The sequence below is a fragment of the Neovison vison genome, chromosome 11 (genome assembly GCF_020171115.1).
Source record: "Neovison vison isolate M4711 chromosome 11, ASM_NN_V1, whole genome shotgun sequence".
Taxonomy (NCBI): domain Eukaryota; kingdom Metazoa; phylum Chordata; class Mammalia; order Carnivora; family Mustelidae; genus Neogale; species Neogale vison.
In genome coordinates this window covers 117,263,385-117,286,982 of record NC_058101.1, presented here as the reverse complement: position 1 = coordinate 117,286,982, position 23,598 = coordinate 117,263,385, and the positions used below count along the sequence as shown (strand labels likewise).

Below are 23,598 nucleotides of genomic sequence, written 5' to 3'. Positions count from 1 at the left end.
GAGTCATGCCAATGACTCCATAGCATCAAATTCCACCTGTTCTTTGAGAACTGTGGGAAGGGATAGAGTGTTGGATTATATATCATCATCTACTCAATCTTCCAATGATTTGCTCATTCACCTTAATTGTTTTTAAGTTTTTATTTTCACTCCAGGTAGTTAACACACAGTATTATATGAGTTTCAGATGTACAGTATGGCGACTCAGCAATTCCTTACATGACCCTGTGCTGGTTTATTCATCTTTAAAAAGACATTTTTGCACTTGGTATGTCAGGCACTGTGCTAATTAGCAGTGACACACCGTGTAGTTGAGGACCCGAGCCCTGACTTCGAGAAAGCTCACAATCTAATTGGAAGTCAGGACATGGGAGCAATTACAGTGGAGTGCAATAAGTTCAACAAGAGAACTTCTGTGCATCTGACAATAATTAAGAGAATTAACGTAATTAATTCTATTGACGGGGATGAGAGAAGATTTCGAAAAGAAAATGATGCTTTTTGGGGGTCTGATCTTTGTTGTTAATTCAAGAAAAAATTGCCTTTTGAGACAAATATGTGCAGGAACTTACAAAGGTAACTAATCATTTTTAAACTATTTTAGTAATAAAGTAAAAAATGTAAGGTGGATGATGTACCAAAATAGATTTTAGCCGATTGTATATTAAAATGTAAATAATTTCAATTTGATAAGTCAATGCCAATCAGTCTTGGTTGTTATAAAGCTCTGTGCTTGACACTGGTCCATTAAATATTTTTATCAGTGATTTGGATGAACACATAAAAAGTAAATTTGGAAATGATGAAGTTCATTAAAACATCGTGTACAGAATTAAAACAACAGTTTCTATGGACAGGTGATAAATCCAATAAGATAAATGTAATTCTTGGTAATAATTGCAAGTTCATGCTAAAATGACTTAAATAAATATGAGATTTTAGATAATTCCAGTGACATCAAGGCATAGAAGACCTGCTATGATGCAATGTAATACAGATGCAAAAATAGACAATGAACACTTCATGTTTATATAATGTTAACAGAAATATAAGGTCATTTTATTTCAGTATAAGGTCATAACTGGCGGTTGTTACTGTAGCCTGCTCTAATCAGTCTATTCCTAACACATCCAGTTCTGGGAGCCATAGGCATAATTTTATGTGCCATAATGTGAATTATTGAGGCAGGGACTTGGAGACCAGAGATATCTAAAATATCAAAGAAGGCAAGAAAGGAACTTAAAACACATGTGACAGAAGAAGGTGCAGACCAGTGTGCGAAGCACCCTGAACAGGAATTCGGAGGGTACGTGAGAGGTGCCCCAGCAGGCAAACCAGGTGTATTTTCAGCAAGTTTGAGCTACTACAGTGATAGGAGACAGCAGGCCCCAAGCAAACTCAAGTGAACCCTTCCTCCAGATGAATGACCCTGCAAAGAAGTTGGAATAAAGGGCAAAATGGCATCCTCTAAAATGGCTCAAAGAGAACAAGGAAACACCCCCTTCCTAGAGGTAATGGAATAGACAGAGGAGAAAGATGAAAAGTGCATCCTAGATGTTAAATAGAAGGCAAAGACCCTGATCATATAGAATCAACATAGAGTCAATAGCAATACCAAAAAAAGTACATCTGTTTGATCCCTGTTTCATGCATGGGGCAGTCTCCAGGTGAGAGTGCATTTATAAGAAAATGGGAAAATAAGAATTATAGAGCTAATCAGATAGCATAAATAATTCAGTGTGCCCCAGCTCCCCTGCACAGTTGATTCATTCCTAGTGAAATCCAGTAATTGAAGGCCACCCTGTGATTCAATCACTGTGCTAGATTCAGAAAACATGAAAACAAATGAAGCCAGTGCTTTGCCGTCAAGAATTCACATTTCTATAGGCATTAGAGAATCACTGAAGTTTTTAAAGTGAGGAAGAAATGGGCTAGGTTTTAGAATGATAGCTAATAGTGAATAGAGGGATTTAAGAACCTATTCACTTGGTTGAGAAAAGATGTTAAAGAAAATGTAGGCCAGTTTGAAACATTTTGAAAAGCTATTGCATATATGTAATGTTTTCCATATGTATCTTAGTGAGCAAAATAGTGTATGGAATATTGCAAAATTATATCAAAATAATGTAAACTATTCCCTAATTACTAAGTAATATATATTTTCTTTGAAAAAAAAATTTCTAATACCGGCATGTAGTTTGGTCACAATCTATGTGAATTTGAATTATTTAAACATGAAGCATAACGTATATAAAACATTTACAGATCTCATTTCTTGAGAAAAATGTTAAACCAAACAACCCTAAATTTAAAAGTCATCAACAATCCGTATTTTGAAATGAGTGAATTGTAAACTGTTCAAACTTGTCACAAGGTGGCGCCATAGCAGTAACTGTGACCAGCAATCTATTCTTCCCCAACATTTTCTCTGTTTTTACATAAAGATGTATGATGTTTATAACCATATTCATAATTTAAGGTTTTCTAAATAATTGAAAATATTCTATATCTAATGTGTGAACTGGATCTTGCTACCTTCAGTAAATCAAATTTGTCTGGGGATCTATCTCATACTTTAACTACCGTCTAATATTCCTTAGGGAAAAGATACCTATAATTTATTTAACAATGAAATGGTCATTTAGGTGTCTTACAGTTTTTCACTAATGCAAATGATGCCATAAAGAACATTTTTAACAGTTTTCTTTGTATAGATAGGCAAGTATCTCTGGAGTATATATTCTACCAAGAAAAATTTCTGGCTTTGAGCGAATGAACCTTTTTAATTCTGATAAATATGGTTAAATTGTTCATTCTGAGCTTCTAACAATTTAAGCTCTAACCAACATTGTATGAGAATGCCCATTTTGTTCATCACTGGATATCTTGTATCTTTTTGAATGTTGACACCTGATAAAGTGTTGGTGGTAAAAATTTATTATTCCTTACTTAGTAGTGAAATTGAATAAGCTTTAAAAATTTTAATGAAATTTTGCATTTTTCATTCAGTAATTGGCCAGTTCATATCATTTGCCCATTTTTTTCAGTTTTTTTTCCCACAGTCTCTTAGATTGGTCAGAACTTTTCATGTTTTGGATATTATCCATTAGATCTTTGTTTCTGTCAAAACATTTTTCTCTTAATCTGTCACTTATCTTTGACACTGAACTTTTGAACCTTATCTTTGAAACTGAACTTTTGAGCTGCAACTTTGGTTGCAAATGTGTTTTAATTCTTATGTGGTCAAATGTCAGGATTTTTCTCTTATGGCTTTTGGATTTTTTGTTTTGTTTTGTTTTGCTTTGAGTTCTCCAAAATTTTAAAGCTCTACAAAGATATCCCTTTTACTTGATCATAATACAATCATATAGGTTGTTGTTTTTACCTTTAGCATTTTTGTACATGTGGAAAGTATGTTTTTATGAATATTCAGTTATGTTAGCACCGAGTATTCAATAGAATACTTTTCTTCTCCAACGGTTTGTAATATTACCTTTATCATGTATCACTTCCAAATAGATCTAAATCTGAGTTCAGCTGCCCTATTCTGTTCTACAGTTAACCAAAATCTTAACATTTTCACATAAAGAAGTACAGTGGATTATCCCCACTTAGACTATCACAGGATGATCCCCACTTCCAAGACGTAGTTAAAGGAGCTTGGAGACTTGAGAGGTTTGTATGAAGTCCTGTGACTACACGCGCAGCCGGCCTGCGCCCGGGACCCATTTTTCTTATTTCTCCTTCAGCGTTTTTCCCATTCTGTCTCAAACTGTAAGATCGATGAGAAAATAGGTCACCTTCACCCTCTTTTATCTGGACTCTTTTTCAGCAACAGAGGCGTATTCAGACTGTAGCAGGTCCCCATGCCAGAACGGGGGCACGTGTATAAATGGAAGAGGGAGCTCAGTCTGCGCCTGCCGGCATCCCTTCACGGGTGACAACTGCACCGTCAAGCTGGTGCAAGAAAACGCTTTAGCGCCAGGTACGAAAGCGCATGCGTCCTTGGATTGGCTCGCTATCCTAAACAAAAACGCTTCTTGAAAAGGTTTACCAAGGAGTATTTAAACCGGATTAATCTGGACTCGTGAGGATTAGTTCCTTTTGCCTCTGAAATTTACTGAGTAACATACGTGATTTACAAGTGGAAATGTCGGCCCGGTAAATCCATACTGACGTACACTTGTTGACGTTTTCGATATTGATAGGACAGAGGCAGTCTTTTTCTTTTCCCAGGCAGCTTAAAAGAAAATACAGATGCATATATGTGATGGGTACAAACTCCTCCTCAAACAAGCTGATAAAGAAATAGATCTTTGATTCATATCACATATGATTTAAATGAAGCTTTAAAAAGTAATTAGCAGCGCGTCTTCCATGAAGGTTAAGCTAATAGTGTCATTTTGACTGGGTGAGGACTGTTAGAACATGCTCAAAAGTACTGAGTAAAACAAAAAGCCCCCCCCCCTTTTTTTGCCCATTTACCTTCATAAGTATTGTTTGTTATAAATTAACTTCAAGAGTGTGCCATTTCTGAATTTTTCATTAAAAATTTGTGCAGCATTTAAAATATATTTTCTTTAATGACCACAAAAACATATTTCAAAACAGGCTTTTCTTAATAATATGCTGCATAGCAAAGAGTAAATTTTTTAGTCTATTATTTGAATCTCAGCCTTTGTAAGTACATTTGGCATTAATTACACAGAAAATTGCTTTTGTCTACTTCTCTGTACTGCATATGATTGCATTTGGTTTCCATTTTAGCCTCTAGAAACTGTTTGACAAGATGCTGGAAAAATTGTTTCTACATCATGTCAGCTTCAATTCCTACAAGGGGCTTTAAAACGTTCTGGCATACCATAATAATCATAGAGTGCTTTGAATTCCTTTATCTCTGGAGAGATCAAAGCAACATGCAAATTAATCTTTGAGGCATTTCTATGAGGGATATATCAAGCGCTATTATCATTCTATCTTGATCTGAATGGAGAAACTGAGGCTCACAGAGAGCAAATGATTGCAGGTAATTCAGCCAAGAGAAGAAGCAAGCATCCAGACACCTATACCCTTGTTAAAAATTTGATGAATGACCTTGGTTCCTTCTGTGACCCCTTTTTGTAACTGTGATAAAATGATAAAGAAATGAGGAAAGACAAAGCATGATAAAAATATATATATATACCAAAACATGAAAACTGACTCCCTTTTTTTCTTGTAACAGATTTTTCCAAAGGATCTTATAGATATGCACCGATGGTGGCCTTTTTTGCATCTCACACATATGGAATGTCGATGCCTGGTCCTATCCTATTTAATAATTTGGACGTCAATTATGGATCTTCATATACACCAAGAACTGGAAAATTCAGAATTCCTTATCTTGGGGTGTATGTGTTTAAATATACCATTGAGTCATTTAGTGCCCATATCTCTGGATTTTTAGTGGTTGATGGAAGAGACAAGCTTGCGTTTGAGTCTGAGAATATTAACGGTGAAATACGCTGTGACAGGGTTTTAACTGGGGATGCTTTATTAGAGTTAAATTATGGGCAGGAAGTGTGGTTACGACTTGTAAAAGGAACGATTCCCGCCAAATTTCCCCCTGCCACAACATTTAGTGGTTACTTGTTATACCGTACATAAATTAGTAAGAAAGACAGACTATCACCTTTCTTAAGAAGGAGCCAGTGTTTTATTTATCTTTGCCTGCACATCTGCTCTGTTTTTGTCTTTTCTACATGAAATGAAAATCAGCTTCTTTTTTAATCTGAGTAAGGCTGTAAGTTTGTCTATGTCATAAGGTTATTTGAATATCTTTTGAATAACCTGTATACAATGAAGTTCTTGCTTCTAATGAGATTTAGGGGCAGAAAAAACAAAGTGTGTTTTAACAAATATTTTAACATAATGGTTCTTATTCTCTCATGTTAAGTCATTTAACATAAGGTAATCCGATTAAATGGCAATCATTCAATTTTGTCAGTCACAGTAGTCCTTCCAATAAAATGCTTACCTCTTGTTATTCACTATGTATATAAATATATAACATATATTTCCAAAATTCACAATTCAAATAAATTACTCAAAGACCAAGAAGTGTTGTTTTTTAACTTTGATTTTAACTCTTCTCTATTGGGTTGATCAATTTTATGTGTTAAAATTTTCATTTGTAACCAAAATTAAGAAAGTTGCATTCGAAACTTGAAATACGCTTAACTATTTTTCTCTGCCTGTAATAAGAGGTTAAAGTAATACCTGACAAGTTGTTGAACATTTAAGTCTATGTCTGAGCATATATAAGTGGGTCTTTTACCTGCACCCATTATAGAATATCTACAGGGAAAATAAAGGCTTCCTCTAGAGAGTATCTTTCTTTAGCAGCTCATGCAGGCCTGCTCATATTCTTACAAAGGGCACATAACCTTCCAAAGTAATACTACGATTTATGGAAGGTTCACTATGTCCTGATTCTCTTCTAAGGAACTTACCTGTAGCATCTCACTGATTCTGCACAAAAACTCTTACAAAGTGGGTATTAGTATTATCATTTTTATAGCTGAAGAAACTGAGACACAGACAGAGTAAGGAATGGACCACGCTCCATGACTAGCAAAGACTGAGGCAGGGTTTAGAACAAGGCCAGGTCTCCTCGGCAGCTGTCACACCTTGTCCATTTTGCCTCCAACAGACCTACCACAATTTATGTAAAAATTTCTTTAGATTGTTTATAAAGTTTTATTACAACAACATTGCAGCGAATACCCTTAAAGGTATATTTATTACATATTTGATAAAGTGTTTCTGAAGAATAGATTCCTATAAGTAGGAGTGAAAATAATAATGAAAAAGAATTTGGGGGCCACCAGGGTGGCTCAGTGGGTTAAACCTCTGCCTTCAGCTTGGTCATGATGTCAGGGTCCTGGGATCGAGCCCCACATTGGGCTCTCTGCTCAGTGGGGTGCCTGCTTCCTCCTTTCTCCCTCTCTACCTGCCTATCTGCCTACTTGTGATCTCTTTCAAATAAATAAATAAAATCTTTTTTAAAAAAAAAAAGGATTTTGGCATTTTTCATGAATTAATTTTTTTGAAGGTTCACTATAGTCCTATGAATCACATATTAAACCCATGAGATACACTTTAAGTAATATCATCATCTTTCCACTGCTGGGAAACTGAGGTACACAGAGGGTAATTCCAGCAAATTCTGGGATAAGCTTTTTTTTTTTTTTTCATTTTGCTAAGTACTGTCAAATCACCCTTGAAAAGTTTGTGCTAATCCATAGTTCCATTTTGCTCATGTGGAAGAGTGTTCTTTATTCCCTATACATCCTCATCAAAATTCACAGCTTTTTAAGTAAATGCCAATCTTATGAAAATGGTATTTTCTTATGGCAGAAGCTTGGAAAGATTTCAAATTTGTCAGAACTTGAAAACATATCTCCATACAAAGACTTGTACGTGAATGTTCATGGGAGCTTTACTTGTGATAGCCAAAAACTAGGTACCCCTTACATGTCCAGCAACAGAAGAATGGTTAAGCAAACTCTAGTATATGCATATACTAGACTGCCAAGCAATAAAAAGGAATCAACATGCAACAACATGTATGAAACTATAATAATTAGGTAGGAGATTTCAAACTATAGCCTGATAAAACTTGGCCAACCCTGCAGAAAAGTATGGAGGTGATTTTATTTTTTTCTAATTGAGATATAATTGAAAGTTTACCTAACATTCATCACCTCACATAGTTATAATATATTGTTTCTTTAATGATGAGAATTTTTTCCCCTTATGTTATGTTAGTCACCATATAGTAGAATACATCAAAAACTAGTGATGAGAACTTTTAAGAGTTACTCTTTTAACAACTTTCAAATATACAATTTAGTATCATTAACTTTAGTATTGCCCATCCGAATGTCTCATGTTGAGCTGCATTAGTTCACAGAGCCTCACAGAGTAATAGACTCAGACTACAAGTGGAGGCTTGGTGACTCACAACTTCTATTCTGTTATGTATAAATGTGTTATTTTCAAAAATATTTGGAAAGTTTTGATAGTTTCTTTAGTCCCTGCCTAAAATTACATCACAATCTAAAATGTTTCTATTTTTTCAAGTACTCATAGATTAAACAGAATTTTTGTCTTACAAATATACTTTCAACATAGATTCCAGTGATATCAATGTACTTTAATATTAGCAGAACGGGGTGCCTGGGTGGCTCAGTTAGTTCAGCATCTGACTCTTGGTTTCAGCTCATGTCATGATCTCAGGGTCCTGAAGTCGAGCCCTGCACTGGGCTCCGTGCTCACTGGGGAGTCGGCTTGAAGATTTTCACCCTCTCCCCCTCCCCACACTCGCACTCTCTCTCTCTCTCAAGTAAATAAATAAAATCTTAAAATATTAGAACAGAAGGAAGTTAACCTCTTGACAATATTTGTCATTGCCATGCACAATTTAGTTATTTGATTTCATAATTAGATAATTAAGAACATTTAGCATGAAATGATGCTTTGGTGTTTGGAATTTTATTTATTAATACATTTTTTAATTTTTGTACATATTTTAGAAATACACAAATGACAAATTACTACCAATAACAAAGAGCCATTGTAGCAACTTTTAAGTTGCTGTGATTTGTTAGCCAATTTTTTTAAATCCACCCAAAACAATGAAAAATAACTAATTTAGTAATATATTTCTACTTGTCATAACCAAACATACCCATGTGTAAAAAAAAAAATACAGCACTAAGGTTTTCTCGATTTCTCCTACAGAGACAGAGACTTTCATGGATATTATTTTGTAGTTGAATTCCAGAGCTCTTCTCTGTTGCCAGACCTTCCTGCCCAGCAAGCTCCTAAAGTACAGTAGGACGCTAGTTACTGATGACAATCTCATATCCATTCATTCATCAATTATTGAATAAATACCTACTTTGTGACAGGTAGGATAAATCACATTTTTAAAATAATATAAAAATAAATATCAAATAAATCAGTACAGACAGATGCTGCATTTGAAATACATTATCCAGACTCATGCTGACATTTATTACCACTGAAATCATGAGTAGCTCTGTAAGGATGGAAAATGTATCTTTAATAACCATACCCTCCTTTTTCTGCGTCTCTGACCAAGTTTCCTCTACCTCCTTTGGATCACTCCAGGAATTGAAGAAGTTCATATTCAAAGCCAGGTGCACCTAAATTGCTCTTCCTTACTCTCTTTCATCAGTCAGAACTGTTACTTTGGAAGAATGAGCTAATATCATTTGAGCATTAAGAAATGACAATTTAAATTTATTAAAATAAGCTATGTTGATTTTCAGTTGACTAGTCTATTTTATCTCCTTAGAGGGGATTGTTTTGTTATTGTTCATTTGTTTCAAAATTTAAATTTACTGAGTTAACTGAATTTCTAATTTGTAGAATTTCAGCTACATTATATATAAATGGTATTATAGGTTATATATTTCTATTAATATTACATATGCATTCAGTTATATAACTTAAAATTTTCATTGATCTAATACATCTAATATAAATGTATATTTGTATCTAATATATAAATTATAATGTATATATTTATAAAACAAGGTTTAATCACATACTTTTCATTCAAGTCTATACAAAATGTATAGACAACCTGGTACTTTTTTTTTGTATATGTATATGTATTTTGTAAATGTATAGACCACCTGGTACTTTTTTTAAAAATTGCTATTACTGTCAACTTTCCATATTAAAAACTAGCTGAGTAGTATTCTTCATCTTCTTCATCTTCATCAAAGGCAATCTTTAATTTAATAAAATTTTCCTTATTATTCAAACCTATTCCTCTATCCTCTATCCCAAGGCACATGCAAGACCCATTAAAGCAGGAATGATAAGCCTGGCCTCTTAGACTATACATTTATTGGGTAGATTTCCACTGTCAGAGGCAAAGATGTTTGTTGCCCCAGTGGTTTCAAATCCAGGGTTTCATCAACAAGCTGAGGAGTGCTCTAAAGCTACTTCCCTTGAGAGCTTTTACCACAGCTCAGTGAGAATCTTCAATGAGCTATATTGTGTTTGTGTTTAGGGAAAACAGCAACAAAGTAGTGTTCATTTCTCTGGGCTGACATCCTAATTAAACAATCCCAAACTCTGGAAAAAGTCCAAATTTTGGAGTTTTCATTACTTTTTCTCATGGATTGCTTCACGAATTGATAAAGGCTTTAGTCAAGACGTTTTACAGTTACCGAGTGCTGAATGTAGTAATATTTAGAATATTTTAAGATGTTATTTCATTAGTTTAAAAAATATCAATCTATAGCAGATCCTGGTTGAAGTGTGATTTCCTATTAGCATCAAGCAAATACTTGTATCATCGAGCTCACTGACAATCACAGGGAAAAATGCTCCATGACACAATCTAGGAGTTGGTGCATTTTGTTTGTTTGTTTTTAATTTTCAGTGTCTTTTCAGGGTATCTGAATAAACTTGGATTCAAACATTTATTTAAATTTCTTATTTTTTAGATTAAAAAATACTATATCAAATTCATTCAAGTTAAGAGTAAGAATACTACATGACACAACCCAAAGGGTGGGTATTTTTATAAGTACTACTATACTATGCTTACTTCAGCCACTAATGAAAAAGCAACTCACTAGATTTTTCTTACCAGGACACAATTACAAATAGTTTCTAAACTTTTTTTTTTTTTTGTAATTTATTTCCCCTCATTTATCTTTGCCACCACCATCATTACCACTAAAGCATTTGATTGTGCATAATTTGTATAAAGTGGACCTCATATGTATTCCTTTATCTCTATGAAATCTGTAGATTAGGATGACAGTAATTTGTCAGAAAACATGCAGGAAAATTTCATTTATTTATATTACCTAGCCATTTCCAAAAATGACTTGAGGTTGCTAGACGGATAATACATGATAAGCGAGATACTAAATTTTGACAAAGATAGTGGCTACTTACATACCAAATATATGTCAAGATCACATACTTTTTAATTCTAATTTCTTAGATATGTTCACATGCACTGATTTTCATGATTTATCACAGAGTTATCTTGCTGTTCACAGAGAATATCCCACAGAGATGCCTCCCTCAGTCTCGAGTCCTCTTTCAATTCCTTACTCTCCCTTACTCCCTCTCCCATCATTGCAGATTTGCTATTTAATGAACATGTTTAGATCTCTTTAATCCTGCTGAGGAGCCAGCTAAACAGTGTGGAAATTATTCTGTAGGTGAAATTTAAAAGACCCTTCAGAGATCGCGTGTCTTTTTAATGCAACTTTCATTGCCCTTTCTGAATCTTGTCATTAAATCTTTTGAATGAGAATTCTATTGCATACACTCTAATTCTGTTTCCTTTAAATGGTCAGCACACTGAGAGGTCATCAGTGGGTTTTAGTCTATTATACAGCTTTCTCTATATTCACAGCAAACTCTGAACTTTACCCCCCCCCCCGCAATGAATGGAAGCAATAACCAAAGACGATCTCGGCATTTCTGTATCGTTTTGGCTTCTCTTTCCCCATGTGTATACTCAAACTAGAACATGTTTGAGAAAACAACACCATCTATCTACCCTAAAGACTTTCTTGAATATCATTTAAAAATTAAGAAATACATTGTAGATATCATGGAGCAATATTGATATCTGAAAACTGATTCTGTAGTCTGTTCTGAAAAATGGACAGACTCTAAGATGCCTATACAGCATCTGAGAATTGCATGAGGCCCACTGTTAAGGTTCTTGACACTGCAGTTAATGGAAGTTCATTGATACTAGTAATTGCACAGAACATGCTAGGAGAATGGAAAGAAGTAAATGTCTTAAAATCATTAATTACATTTTAGAAATGTAGAAAATTTTCTAGGAAAAATCATTTGATGCAAACTAACGGAGATGTACTTGATTTTGTAATCATCAATCCTAAACTATTCCAAATTTTCTCTTTTTTTTAATCTAGAAAATTAAAAAGTGACATCTGTATTTGGCTAATTTTATTTTTGTTAGAGGTTTTAGGTCTAGGATGAAGACATCAAATTTTCCTAAAATGCTCTCATTCTGGGCTGTGACAAATAGCTACTACATGCCCTAGATATAAGCTTAATATATTCATGGAGTTTTGTCAACAAGATACATCTTTTTCACACCAGTAGAAACATTATCTTGGCAAGTGGCCTTGTGAAAAACCTATCTGCAGTAGGGCCAGTTACCACCTCAGGGAAAATGATCACTTTCAAGAGTAAAGAATTTGGCAGAATTTATTCTGCCATTCTCTTTGAAATGCACAAGACCCCCAGTTACTAATCTCCCTTATATCACTATAGTTATATCACTTATACCATTCTCTACAGAGAGAGTGAGTGCATAATTGGGGGTAGAGGCAGAGCGAGAAACTCTCAATCACATTCCCTGCAGAGCTTTGAGACTGTGAAGCTCCGTCCACAGTTCATGAGCTGAAACCTAGAGTCTGATACTCAACCGACTGAGCCATCCAGTCTCCCCCAGAGGAAAATTATGATAGGGAAATTATTGTTTATACTTACCCCAGCTGCCTTTTTGAAAACCTGTGAATTTGTCTTAAAAAATGTTAAGATACATACTGCCCTTTGGACTTTGTGGAATGCTATTCTCTGAATAATTGTAACACTAGCCTCACAAACTAGGAAGGAAGAGGAACACAAATTATTTCCTATCAAGCAAGGGCAAAAATGAATGACTGGGACTTCATCAAAATCAAAAGCCTCTGCACAGCAAAGGAAACAGTTAACAAAACCAAAAGACAACTGACAGAATGGGAGAAGCTGTTTGCAAACGACATATCAGATAAAGGATTAATATCCAAAATCTATTAAGAACTTAGCAAACTCAACACCCAAAGAACAAATAATCCAATCAAGAAATAGGCAGAGGACATGAACAGACATTTCTGCAAAGAAGACATCCAGATGGCCAACAGACACATGAAAAAGTGCTCAACATCACTCAGCATCAGGGAAATACAAATCAAAACCACAATGAGATACCACCTCACACCAGTCAGAATGGCTAAAATTAACAAGTCAGGAAATGACAGATGCTGGCAAGGATGAGGAGAAAGGGGAACCCTTCCACTTGTTGGTGGGAATGCAAGCTGGGGCAACCACTCTGGAAAACAGCATGGAGGTTCCTCAAAAAGTTGAAAGTAGAGCTACCCTATGACCCAGCAATTGCACTACTGGGTATTTACCCTACCTAAAGATACAAATGTAGTGATCTGATGGAATCAGATCAATGGAATACTATGCAGCCATCAAAAGAAATGAAATTTTGCCATTTGCAACAACGTGGATGGAACTTATTTTGCTCAGCAAAATAAGTCAATCAGAGAAAGACAATTATCATATGATCTCCCTGATATGAGGAAGCGGAGAGGCAATGTGGGGAGTTTGGGGGGTAGGAAAGGAATAAATGAAACAAGATGGGATCGGGAGGGAGACAAACCATAAGAGATTCTTAATCTTGTGAAACAAACTGAGGGTTGCCGGAGCGGAAGGGCGTAGGGAGAGGGTGGTGGGGTTATGGACAGTGGGGAAGGTATGTGCTATGGTGAGTACTGTGAAGTATGTAAGGCCGATGATTCACAGACCTGTACCCCTGGGGCAAATAATATATTATATGTTAATAAAAATATTTAAAAATTATAAAAAAAATTACTCCCTATCTCCCAAAATTCTTTATGGTTAATGTGTTCTTATTTTTTCTTCTCTTGTTTCTTAAAATATGGCAAATTTTCAGACAAATTGTCTAACAAGAGAGGAGCTTAACACCCCATCATTTTCTTTTAGTAGAATCCCATGATTTTTCCTAATAACATGATTACCAGTGTGTTGTTCAGCATACTTCTTGAAGTCCTATGAAGTAGCTCTGTAAATTAAATAAAAGTCATGGATGAAGAAAGTGGGCACATTTTTTTTAATAAAAGGAGCTTAAGCTCCAGTAATGGGATTGCTGAGTTTCTACACAGGCATTGCTGCTGTGTAAATGTAAGAAGTTAGCAAATTTAGACTTTCTGTGTTTTCTGAGCTCTAAAAGTGAAAAAAAAATGCTATAGATTTTTTTATTTTTTTAAAGATTTTATTTATTTATTTATTTATTTATTTATTTGACAGACAGAGATCACAAGTAGGCAGAGAGGCAGGCAGGCATGGGGAAGGGGGAGCAGTCTCCCCGCTGAGCAGAAAGCCTGGTGTGGGGCTCCATCCCAGGACCCTGAGATCATGACCTGAGTCGAAGGCAGAGGCTTAGCCCACTAAACCACCGAGGTGCCCTACCATAGATTTTTTTTTTTTTAATTTCTTAGAGTAGTGGCTTTGAAATGAATCTGCACTGAATTCAGATTCCCCTTAATATAAAGTAGGTTCTGCATAAAAATTGATCAGAAAATGATTGTAGTAGTACAAACTTCTCTTTCTCCAAAACAGCTCCTAAAAGATAAAAGAAAATTTCCACCTGGATAAAATTTCATCGATTTCACCTGCATCTCCTTCAGAAAAGGAGAGAATGCTGGTAAACAAATATATTTAAAAAATAACTGTGGAGTCTGAGGGGAGATTTTATAAAATCTCAGAACAGATATCAGAGGCACATTCTTCTGATTTTCCCTTCCTGAGGTAGAACACCATCCAAGATTAAAATGACGGTTTTTCAGAATGAATGGAAAGATACTCTGGAGGTTACCCTATTTTGTTTTCCAAGCCTTTAGTTGGAAAAGATAAAGAAATAAGAGTAATTCTTTTCCTTTTCTGCCCACTTTACATCTTACTTTGACCTCTACATTCACTCTCCCGGTCCCCACATTTCCTCAGGAGCCTCTCAAACACGGTCATTTACCCAGTGACCCGGATGCTTCAGGTGTGACAAATGGCATTTGCAGTATCTGAGAACTAGCTAAGACCTAATTGCCTCTCCGCAGGTCTCAATGGCAAGAACTTTTATTCATTTCTTCCCCCACATCCACTCCTTTTCTATGAAAGTAAGCCTCAAGGCAGGAGATCACCTTCCCATTACCCAACAGCTTGATTCTCTATGTGAGCCTCTGAAAGGCCGCAGAGAATGTGTGGCCTTGCTAGTGAAAGGAAAAGCTTTGGTCTTTAAGATTCATGATCCCGTTTCTTTTGTAACTCTGGTCTCCTCTTTCTCCTTCCCCCTTGCCCTTCCCCCACCCCCTGCCTCCCCGGTTTCCTTAGGTTTTTTTGTTGTTGATCTAACTGCCTGTGTTTTCTCTGCTTATCTCCCTATTCCTCTTCTACTCCCTCCTGTCCTTTTTCCTTCCCACTCTGCATTTCTTACACAATTTCCCGTAAAGCATCATCTAAAGAATGGACAGATTATAAAACCCTGATGGTCATTTTGTCACGTTTATTGTTACCCCATATTTTCTAAGGTCCAATAATAATTCAAAATACTCCCTAGGCAGTATTATGTTTTCAATGTTATTTATTTTCATTGTGTACAGTAGTGAAACAGGCCCTAACTGTATTTTCTTTATGAAAATATTACTGCTAATGTGCTGCTCATAGAATTCTATAGCTATCTAAATAAACTGTCATCTGAGCAGTATATTCCAAAGAAATAATTTAAAATCATTATTTAGATTGCATCCGGTTTAAACATAGATGATATTTTACTTACTAGGTTAAATATTTGCCATGTGCAAAAAACATGGAATGACCAAAAAAAAAAAAAAAAAAACCCTGTCTCCATAAAAAGCAATAGCTAACTTTATAACTGAGTAATATGAACATAATACAGAACTAAATAAAATTATCTATTTGTTTATTTTTAAAGATTTATTTATTTATGTTAGAGAGAGAGAGTGCACACGTGGGGGGAAGGGCAGAGGAGAAAGAGGAAGCAGACTCCCCACTGAGCAGTGAGCCCCACTTGACTTGGTGCTGATCTCAGGACCCTGAGATCATGACCTGAGCAGGAAACCAAATGTCTGACACTTAACCAACTGAGACATGCAGGAGCCCCTGAACAAAATTATTTATAATAATGGATGAAGAAATCCTTGGGGTAAATTAGCCACCATACAAAAAAAGGTCCAAGTCAAAAAATTTGTTCCTAAGTATCAGAAACCTTTTGAGTGTACAGCACTCACATTATTGAAAATCACTACATTTCAATTGATGAAGATTAAGCATGATGAATGCTTGATTGTCTCCGATGAAATCACATGTGCTGACAGAACATCTGTTACAGCCTCCCTTCTTGTTATTTTATTGCAAATTTACAACTTACTGCAATTAAAATAACATGATTAAAATTATAGACATTTTGAATAAAGGATAATTTATAGACCTCTCTAAATAATCAAACCTACTTTGCAAGTGACTGAAATTTTAAAAAAGAAAAGATTTCTGAAACCCTATACATATTGCTTTTCATGACAAAGGAACACTGATATTTAGTATTTATATTCAGCATAGCTACTGCAGAAATTTAAAGAAAGAGGGGAGAAAAAGAATCCTAGAATCAGAAATCTGAAATACCTACTTATTATTATTATTAAAGCCACTCTACAAGGCTTTAACATTTTTTTTCCTTGATCTTTGCAATTTTCACAAGGTCCAGCCCAATGACCAACATATAGCAGGCATTTATTTAGTATTTGTTTACTGAATGTTTGATTTGAGAAATAAATGTATGAGTGAAGTGTTCATAAGACATATGTTTTCGTTGTTCACAAATATATCATGTTGCCTAAAAAGTAACTTCAACAGAAGGATGCCATAAAAATTACTTAATTTTTATACACAGGTGTGTGAAATAGTAAAAGTCATATTAAATGTTTATAAAAAACTATCTTTTCCCTGTAACTGCAGTTGCCTGTAATCATATGTCTGTTCAGTATAACAATTAAATTAAATCTGTGGAACTGGATCAGATTCAAATAGAAGCTTATAAGAATCACTTATAAACTTCAGTTTGACTGTTTGCATGTTGCTAAAACTTTTTATTTCATTATTTTTCCCTTACATCAGATGTTCTGAGTTGAGGTGCCAAGATCATCAGGTATTCCTTTCTTAACAAGGTCAGAAACTTGGACAGGGAAACTAAAGGGACCTCCTGAAATTCCACTTTCTTTTCCTCCTTTTCCTGCCTCTATTCTCCCAGATCCTAAACCGCTGCCTCACACACATCTTATACAATAAATAATGTATGTTCTCCTGGTAAAGGTCAGAGATTTAATAATTTCTTTGGAGGCTTCCACAACAATAGATAACATCTAAAGAGTGACAGGGCAGAGTCAGCATGAAAGCTTTCCAAGACCACTGACTCACCAGGATCCCTGGCTCCAGGGCATAAGCGGCTTAAGAAGAACACCTGAACACTTGTCTTTGTTCCTAGATGCCTGAGAAGACAGGTGCACCACACCACTGTCCTCAGTAAAAAAAAAAACCCAGGTCCCACGCAAAGAAGAGACTCACCCTTCTTTCCTTTCTGAGTCTCCCAGATACTCTGTTTCTATACTCTCTCTGCATTTTTTAATAAACTCCACCCCCGCTTCCTCTCAAGTCATGTTTGATTTCCATCCTGCAAAAAGCCATGGACCCTCTTGTCTGGTCATGCCGGCGCTACTCTGGGTCCTCAGAGCTGGCCTGTCTGCAAGAAAATCAGCTGTCAGGTGGTCAAAGCATAGTTTATATGAGAAGCAGTCTAGGAAGGATGGGGTCTGACGGGCAAGGAGGATTGACTGTGTTCAAACTCCGGTCTTAGGCCATTTGACTAACTTTCCCATGCCTTATTTTCTTTATCTGTAAATAGACATAAAAATTGGTTCCTACTTATTATTAGGATTCTTATGTGGATGACAATGCATGTAAAACATTAAACACAATGGCTCGCACTTAGCAAATCTATGGCCGGCTGGCACTGTCATGCTAGAAAGAAGATTATGAAGGGGAAAGAGGAACGCACAAAAGAGATGACTAGCGAGGTCTCCATACTTGCTTACCGTGAGATCCAAGTTTTAACAAAGAAAAAGAAAAGCAACAAAATGAATAGAATTAGCTGAGTGAGAAACCTCAAGAAAATGAATAGGGCAAAAGATACCATGTCACCAGAAAAAAAACTTGCACAAACATGTGTACAGACTGAAACACTGAAGGGCAAAAATGGAGTAAAAGATAGTCCGGCATCCTGGATTGCAAACATCTGAAAGTGGACTTTTTCTCCATTATGACGTTAGTCTGTACTTTCTAATTGATTAAGTTCTTCTTTCCAGCTCATCTCTTAACTCGGGCGAAAGACCCAGCAGGCAAGGCATCCTGTGACCAAAACTGAAATTACCCCCTCAAGCAAAAGGGACTGGCCTGACATCAGCAAACCCCCACGGGACTGACCCCAAGACAAGGAGCCATTTGACTTTCACTGCCCACATGCACACACCCATAACACTTTGTCCCATATTTTCTTTATATAAACCTAGAAGTATTTACAGCACTTTGGAGACTGTCTTTGAGACCTTCGTCAGCTATCTTCCAGTGTTGGTCTCACTGAACTCAATTCCTTTCTTGTTTTACTGCCACTCCTCTCCTTGCTTTTGGGTTTTGTCGCAGTGAGTGGCTGGGCATGATCTGTTTGGGATTCCCAGAGCCAGGTGTTCTTGCACTCTGGGGCCCCAGTTATAATTCTGAAGTGAAAGAGCCTGTTACCTCAGCCTGAACTAACACATCGTTGTTTAGGGAAAAGACATAGGAAATGAAGGCATATGAAGAAGAAAATTATTCGCTGGGCTTCAGATACTGTGTTAATTCACCATCTTTTTTTTATATTTAGTAAGATGTTTTAACCTTGCAAGTATGTGAAAAAGAAAAAAAGGTTAGTTACAAACAAATATGAAAAAAAAATCATTACCAAGATAAAAAAGAATTTTAGGTGTTATATGAATCATAAATGTCAAAATAACAAATCACAGAGAACAGGTAAAAGTTAAAACTATGGAACTTCACAAGCTGTTCTAATGTATCAAAATTGCATGAAAATTAAGGAATTCATTTTATATTGCTAAAAATTGCTTGGTTCAGTATTGGTAAAGTGTTTCACTAAACTTCTTTTTTATAAGATTATACTTATTTGACAGAGGGAGAGAGACAGTGAGAGAGGGAACACAAACAGGGGGAGTGGGAGAAGGAGAAGCAGGCTATCCACTGAGCAAGGAGCCCAATGTGGAATTCGATCCCAGGACCCTGAGATCATGACCTGAGCCGAAGGCAGACGCTTAACAACTTAGCCACCCAGGCGCCCCTTCACTAAACTTTCTTGACTGAATTATCTAAAGTAGGAATTTTCAAATATTGGATAAAAATATTCATCCCCTGGGGCGCCTGGGTGGCTCAGTGGGTTAAAGCCTCTGCCTTCAGCTCAGGTCATGATCCCAGGGTCTTGGGATCGAGCCCTGCATCGGGCTCTCTGCTCAGCGGGGAGCCTGCTTCCTCCTCACTCTCTCTGCCTGTCTCTCTGCCTACTTGTGATCTCTTCTGTCAAATAAATAAATAAAATCTTAAAAAAAGAAATATTCATCCCCCTCTCCAGCACACTGTAAAAGACAAAAAAAAAAGAAAGCAGATTAACAAAAAGGTTTTATTTAAGAGGCAGACTGCATAATGGTCACAAGCAAGTTTGCTTAACTCAAAACCTGGCTCTGCCACTTACTTGCTGTGTGACCTTTCATTAGTAACTGAGTCTCTCTGGGTCTCAGTTTTATCTTCTGTAAAAAATAATAATAATAATAATAATAATAATAATAAGTAACTCATAGGGTTGGTACAGGGATTGAATTAATTACAATGCAACATTTAGAATAGTAATTGCTACATAATCAGTACTCTTTGAGTATTCACTAGTAGTGCTTCTGGAATTCTTCACTTAAGAAATGATGGCAACAGATAATTAACAACCTCGAGGCTCAGAAAATGTGATACAAACTTCTTGGGTGTCTGTATAGTGTTGCCCAGGGCTGCCCACCTTAATTTATATCCAACAAAATATTTGTTCCTAATTTCAAAGAGATTTCACGTGAAACAAATATTTTGAGATTCTCCAAATCTTTCCTGAAACAAATATAAGGACAAAGCCATAGAAAATATTTTATAAGGAATCTCTTGAGCAAGCCAACATAGAACAGAAACATTCAGATACGAAAATGAATTTCCCACTCATAATTTCCTTCTATTTCTGTTGCCTTGCTAAAGCGTTTTTACATGATGAAGTTCCTCACTTATGGTACAGGTAAATCACAGATTTCAAACTTAATCCATGTAGATTCCTGCATGGATTTAGTTATTTGTCACTCAAGCAGCGGGTCAGACATGTTCTGATTAGCTATTTCACAGAGTGGTTCAATCCACTTGTGATGTGGGTGATATAATAAGAAATATATATTTGGTCTTTATCCCAGGTTCATGGCACAGAGTTCCTAAAACCCTTGTAATTTCTTGAGTGATATGGTTGAGCGGAATGTCTTTTGTTATTCATAAGCCCCGTTCAACCACACCTGAGTTTATATTAATTAGATGACTGATGGCTGGAACCCTACAAAGCTTCAGGATGAGGGCTGGTTGCCAGAGGAACCACCATATTATGAAAGGGTTGACACTTTCAGCTCTACCCCCTAGACCTCCAGAACGGATGATGGGCTGAGGATTGAGTTAATCATTAAAGATCAATGACTAAATCAATCATGTCTAGATAATGAAAACCTCCATTAAAACCTTAAACCAAGGGGTTCGAAGAGCTTCAGGGGTGATGGACACATCTGCATGTGGGAGTGCGGTGTACCCCAAACTTTATGGAAACAGAAGCTTTTGTACACTGGACCTGTCCAGTCTTCACCCTATGTACCTCAGAATCTGTACCCTTTATACTGAACTGGTAATAGTAAGTAGAGTTTTTCTCTTGAGTTCTGTGAGCTACAATAGCAAATTACCAAGCCTGAGGAGGAGCTCATGGGGATCCCCAGTTTGTAGCTAAGTTGGGCAGAAATCTGGGGACCTATTACTTGTGATTGACATTTAAAGGTGGGGAGGCAGTCTTACGGGACTGAGCCCTTAACCTGCAGGTCTGCACTAACCCTGAGTAGTTAGTGTCAGAACTGAATTAAATTGTAGGACACCCAGTTGGTGTCCACAGAGACTACAGAATTGCCTGATGTGGAAAAACCCAAACATTTGGTGTTGGAAGTGTTATGTATTGATAAAAAAACAGATCAGACTAGTAGAGCACTATAGAAAGGTATTCTGAGTAAAGGAGTATTGATGAAAGAAGCAGCATATTAAAACAACCCAATATCCAATGACAAAGAATGCAATTAGGTAGAGCAAGATGGGGCTAGAATTATCTAGGTTAAGACTGAATTGTGCTGTCAGATTACTGACTTGGCAGAGAGAAAGAAAAGCAACAAGATGAAAATTAACAATGAATTAACACAAGATAGATACTATAGGTTTTTTTTGTCACATATACATATACATCTGGAAAACTGAAGTATGAGGCGAGGGTGGAAGGGAAGCACCAAGAGAAAATGGTTTTGTTCTCCGGATTTCCCATCCACTTCTGAAATGTAAGTATGTCATTCACCTCTGGTAAAACAGTCAGTCTGTGAGGAAGGAGCTGGATATTTAAAATGAGAGCATAGACAAGGGAAAATGTAACAGGAAATTATTTTCTGAAATCCAGAATTCCACTTATGCAATAGCATAAAGTAAGTATTTCGTTCCATTTACAGGTGAGAATAATAACACTGACATGAATTATAATATGATTATAGATTAAAACTATTTTTTTGTATAAAAATGCCCGATTTTGAGAAAGACCACTATTAATATTTTATTGTTGTTTTATGACGTATTCTCTTGACTGTAACAAAATACTGGGGAAAAATTTCAACTTAACATTCAACAACTTAATATTCAATTACCAAGTTACTTGTCAGGTGTAATGGTATCAACCTGTCACAAACACCAGGGCAAAATCTGTTTCCCTTTCTCCTAGTACTGGCTCCCCTCCAGGTGAAACCTGACTCCTGACTTCAAGATCCTGTGCAGGAAACACAATACCCAGAGGAATCTAATTTGGTCACATTTCTCAACACTTATCCCCATCTTCTTCCCTCTTACTCCTGCTTCTCTCTTGGAGAAGAGCTCCCTCACACAGGTCTTTCTATATCATTGAGAATAAAAATTTCTTCATTTCTTCTAGTCATTTGATCTGTCATTAATTAGGAGACAATACAAGAGTAGAGATACAATCGGATTGGGACAACATGTTTGAAATTATTCCAAAAAATCCATTTGCATAGTATGGAAAGCTATCATAGCTCTTAAGACACACAATGGGCTGCACAGTTCATTCTCTGAAAAAAAACAAAACAAAACAAAAACAAAAACAAAAAAAGGATGAATCGGTATGTAGTGGCTTTTATTTTGAGGAGAGCACAACTGCTTAATACAAAAAGAAGTCACTAAAAAGAAGTTCTCATGCTGATTTTTAAATTATGAAATTAATAATAGCCATAAATTAATAACAAATGCCATAATAAATTATTTTAAATAATAATTTAGTAATAAATAAATGGAATTAGAAATTATTAAATTAAGGAGAATAATATGGTAACTATCCTATTGTATTTCACAGCTTTTGACCTTCCAAAAACCCTGAATCCTTTCAGATATTAAAAGGGTATGCAGCTTTGTACATATCCACAAGGTTCTTTTCTCTGGGTGAAGACAAATCAGTAATTACATGCAGAATTTAGATGATATGCAAATAATCCAGTTACACTAACAGTAGAAATTAAAAGAGAAGAGTATTTCATGGAAGGTGGTCTAGGGATTATCCTGCCTCTGAATACTTTATTGGATGGTGGGGGTTATTACATAATGAAAAGTCCATTCTATTCTAAGGCACATATCTTGTTCTCAGTATTAAGGTGAAATACATTTCCTGTTATTCTCACAAGTGAGTTTAGTTCAGTTACATAGAGTCACATAGAAGGTAATTTCTATGGCCTTGCTATTTCTCCTCAATGCCTCTTTCCTAGTGTCCCACCCAAAAGGGAATGCTGTATTCCAAGGATAATTCGAATGTCATGTGGGACAAAGCTCAGAAAAGGAATTGTCAGGGTTGTCAGGCTCTTGACACTGAGATTGTCAATTCAACCCCTCAACACTTGCGGTTTTCCTGGAAGTGTCACTCAAGGATCACTTGAGATAAGACTATAGACATCTTTCCCCACTTTCATAACAGCTGAGATCTAAAATTTAGAGCCTATTTCACATTATTTAAGACATTTCTATAAATGAAAATGCAACACTGAACTTAATGGTAAAAGTTAGCAACTATAAGCAAACTCTATTAACCATATGACAGTACACATAATTCATATAAAATATATTGTGAATTCATATGTTGAAATCCTAAGCCCCAGTGCTTCAGAATGGGACTGTATTTGAGAGATCACTAAGTTAGAATGAGGTCTTTAGGGTAGGCCTAATCCTTTGACCTATGTCCTTGTCATTAGAGGG

General features: G+C 36.0%; 1 protein-coding gene across 1 annotated transcript in view; it reads left to right on the top strand.

The window, feature by feature from the left end:
• The window catches only part of MMRN1 (multimerin 1), a 57,692-nt gene extending 51,596 nt beyond the window's left edge, over positions 1-6,096 (top strand). Inside the window, exons 7-8 of the mRNA XM_044224497.1 lie at positions 3,833-3,985; positions 5,225-6,096. Of these exons, the coding sequence (XP_044080432.1) occupies positions 3,833-3,985; positions 5,225-5,646 (575 nt within the window). The 3' untranslated portion in view covers positions 5,647-6,096. The remainder of the gene's footprint in view (positions 1-3,832; positions 3,986-5,224) is intronic.
• The last annotated feature ends 17,502 nt before the right edge of the window (positions 6,097-23,598 follow it).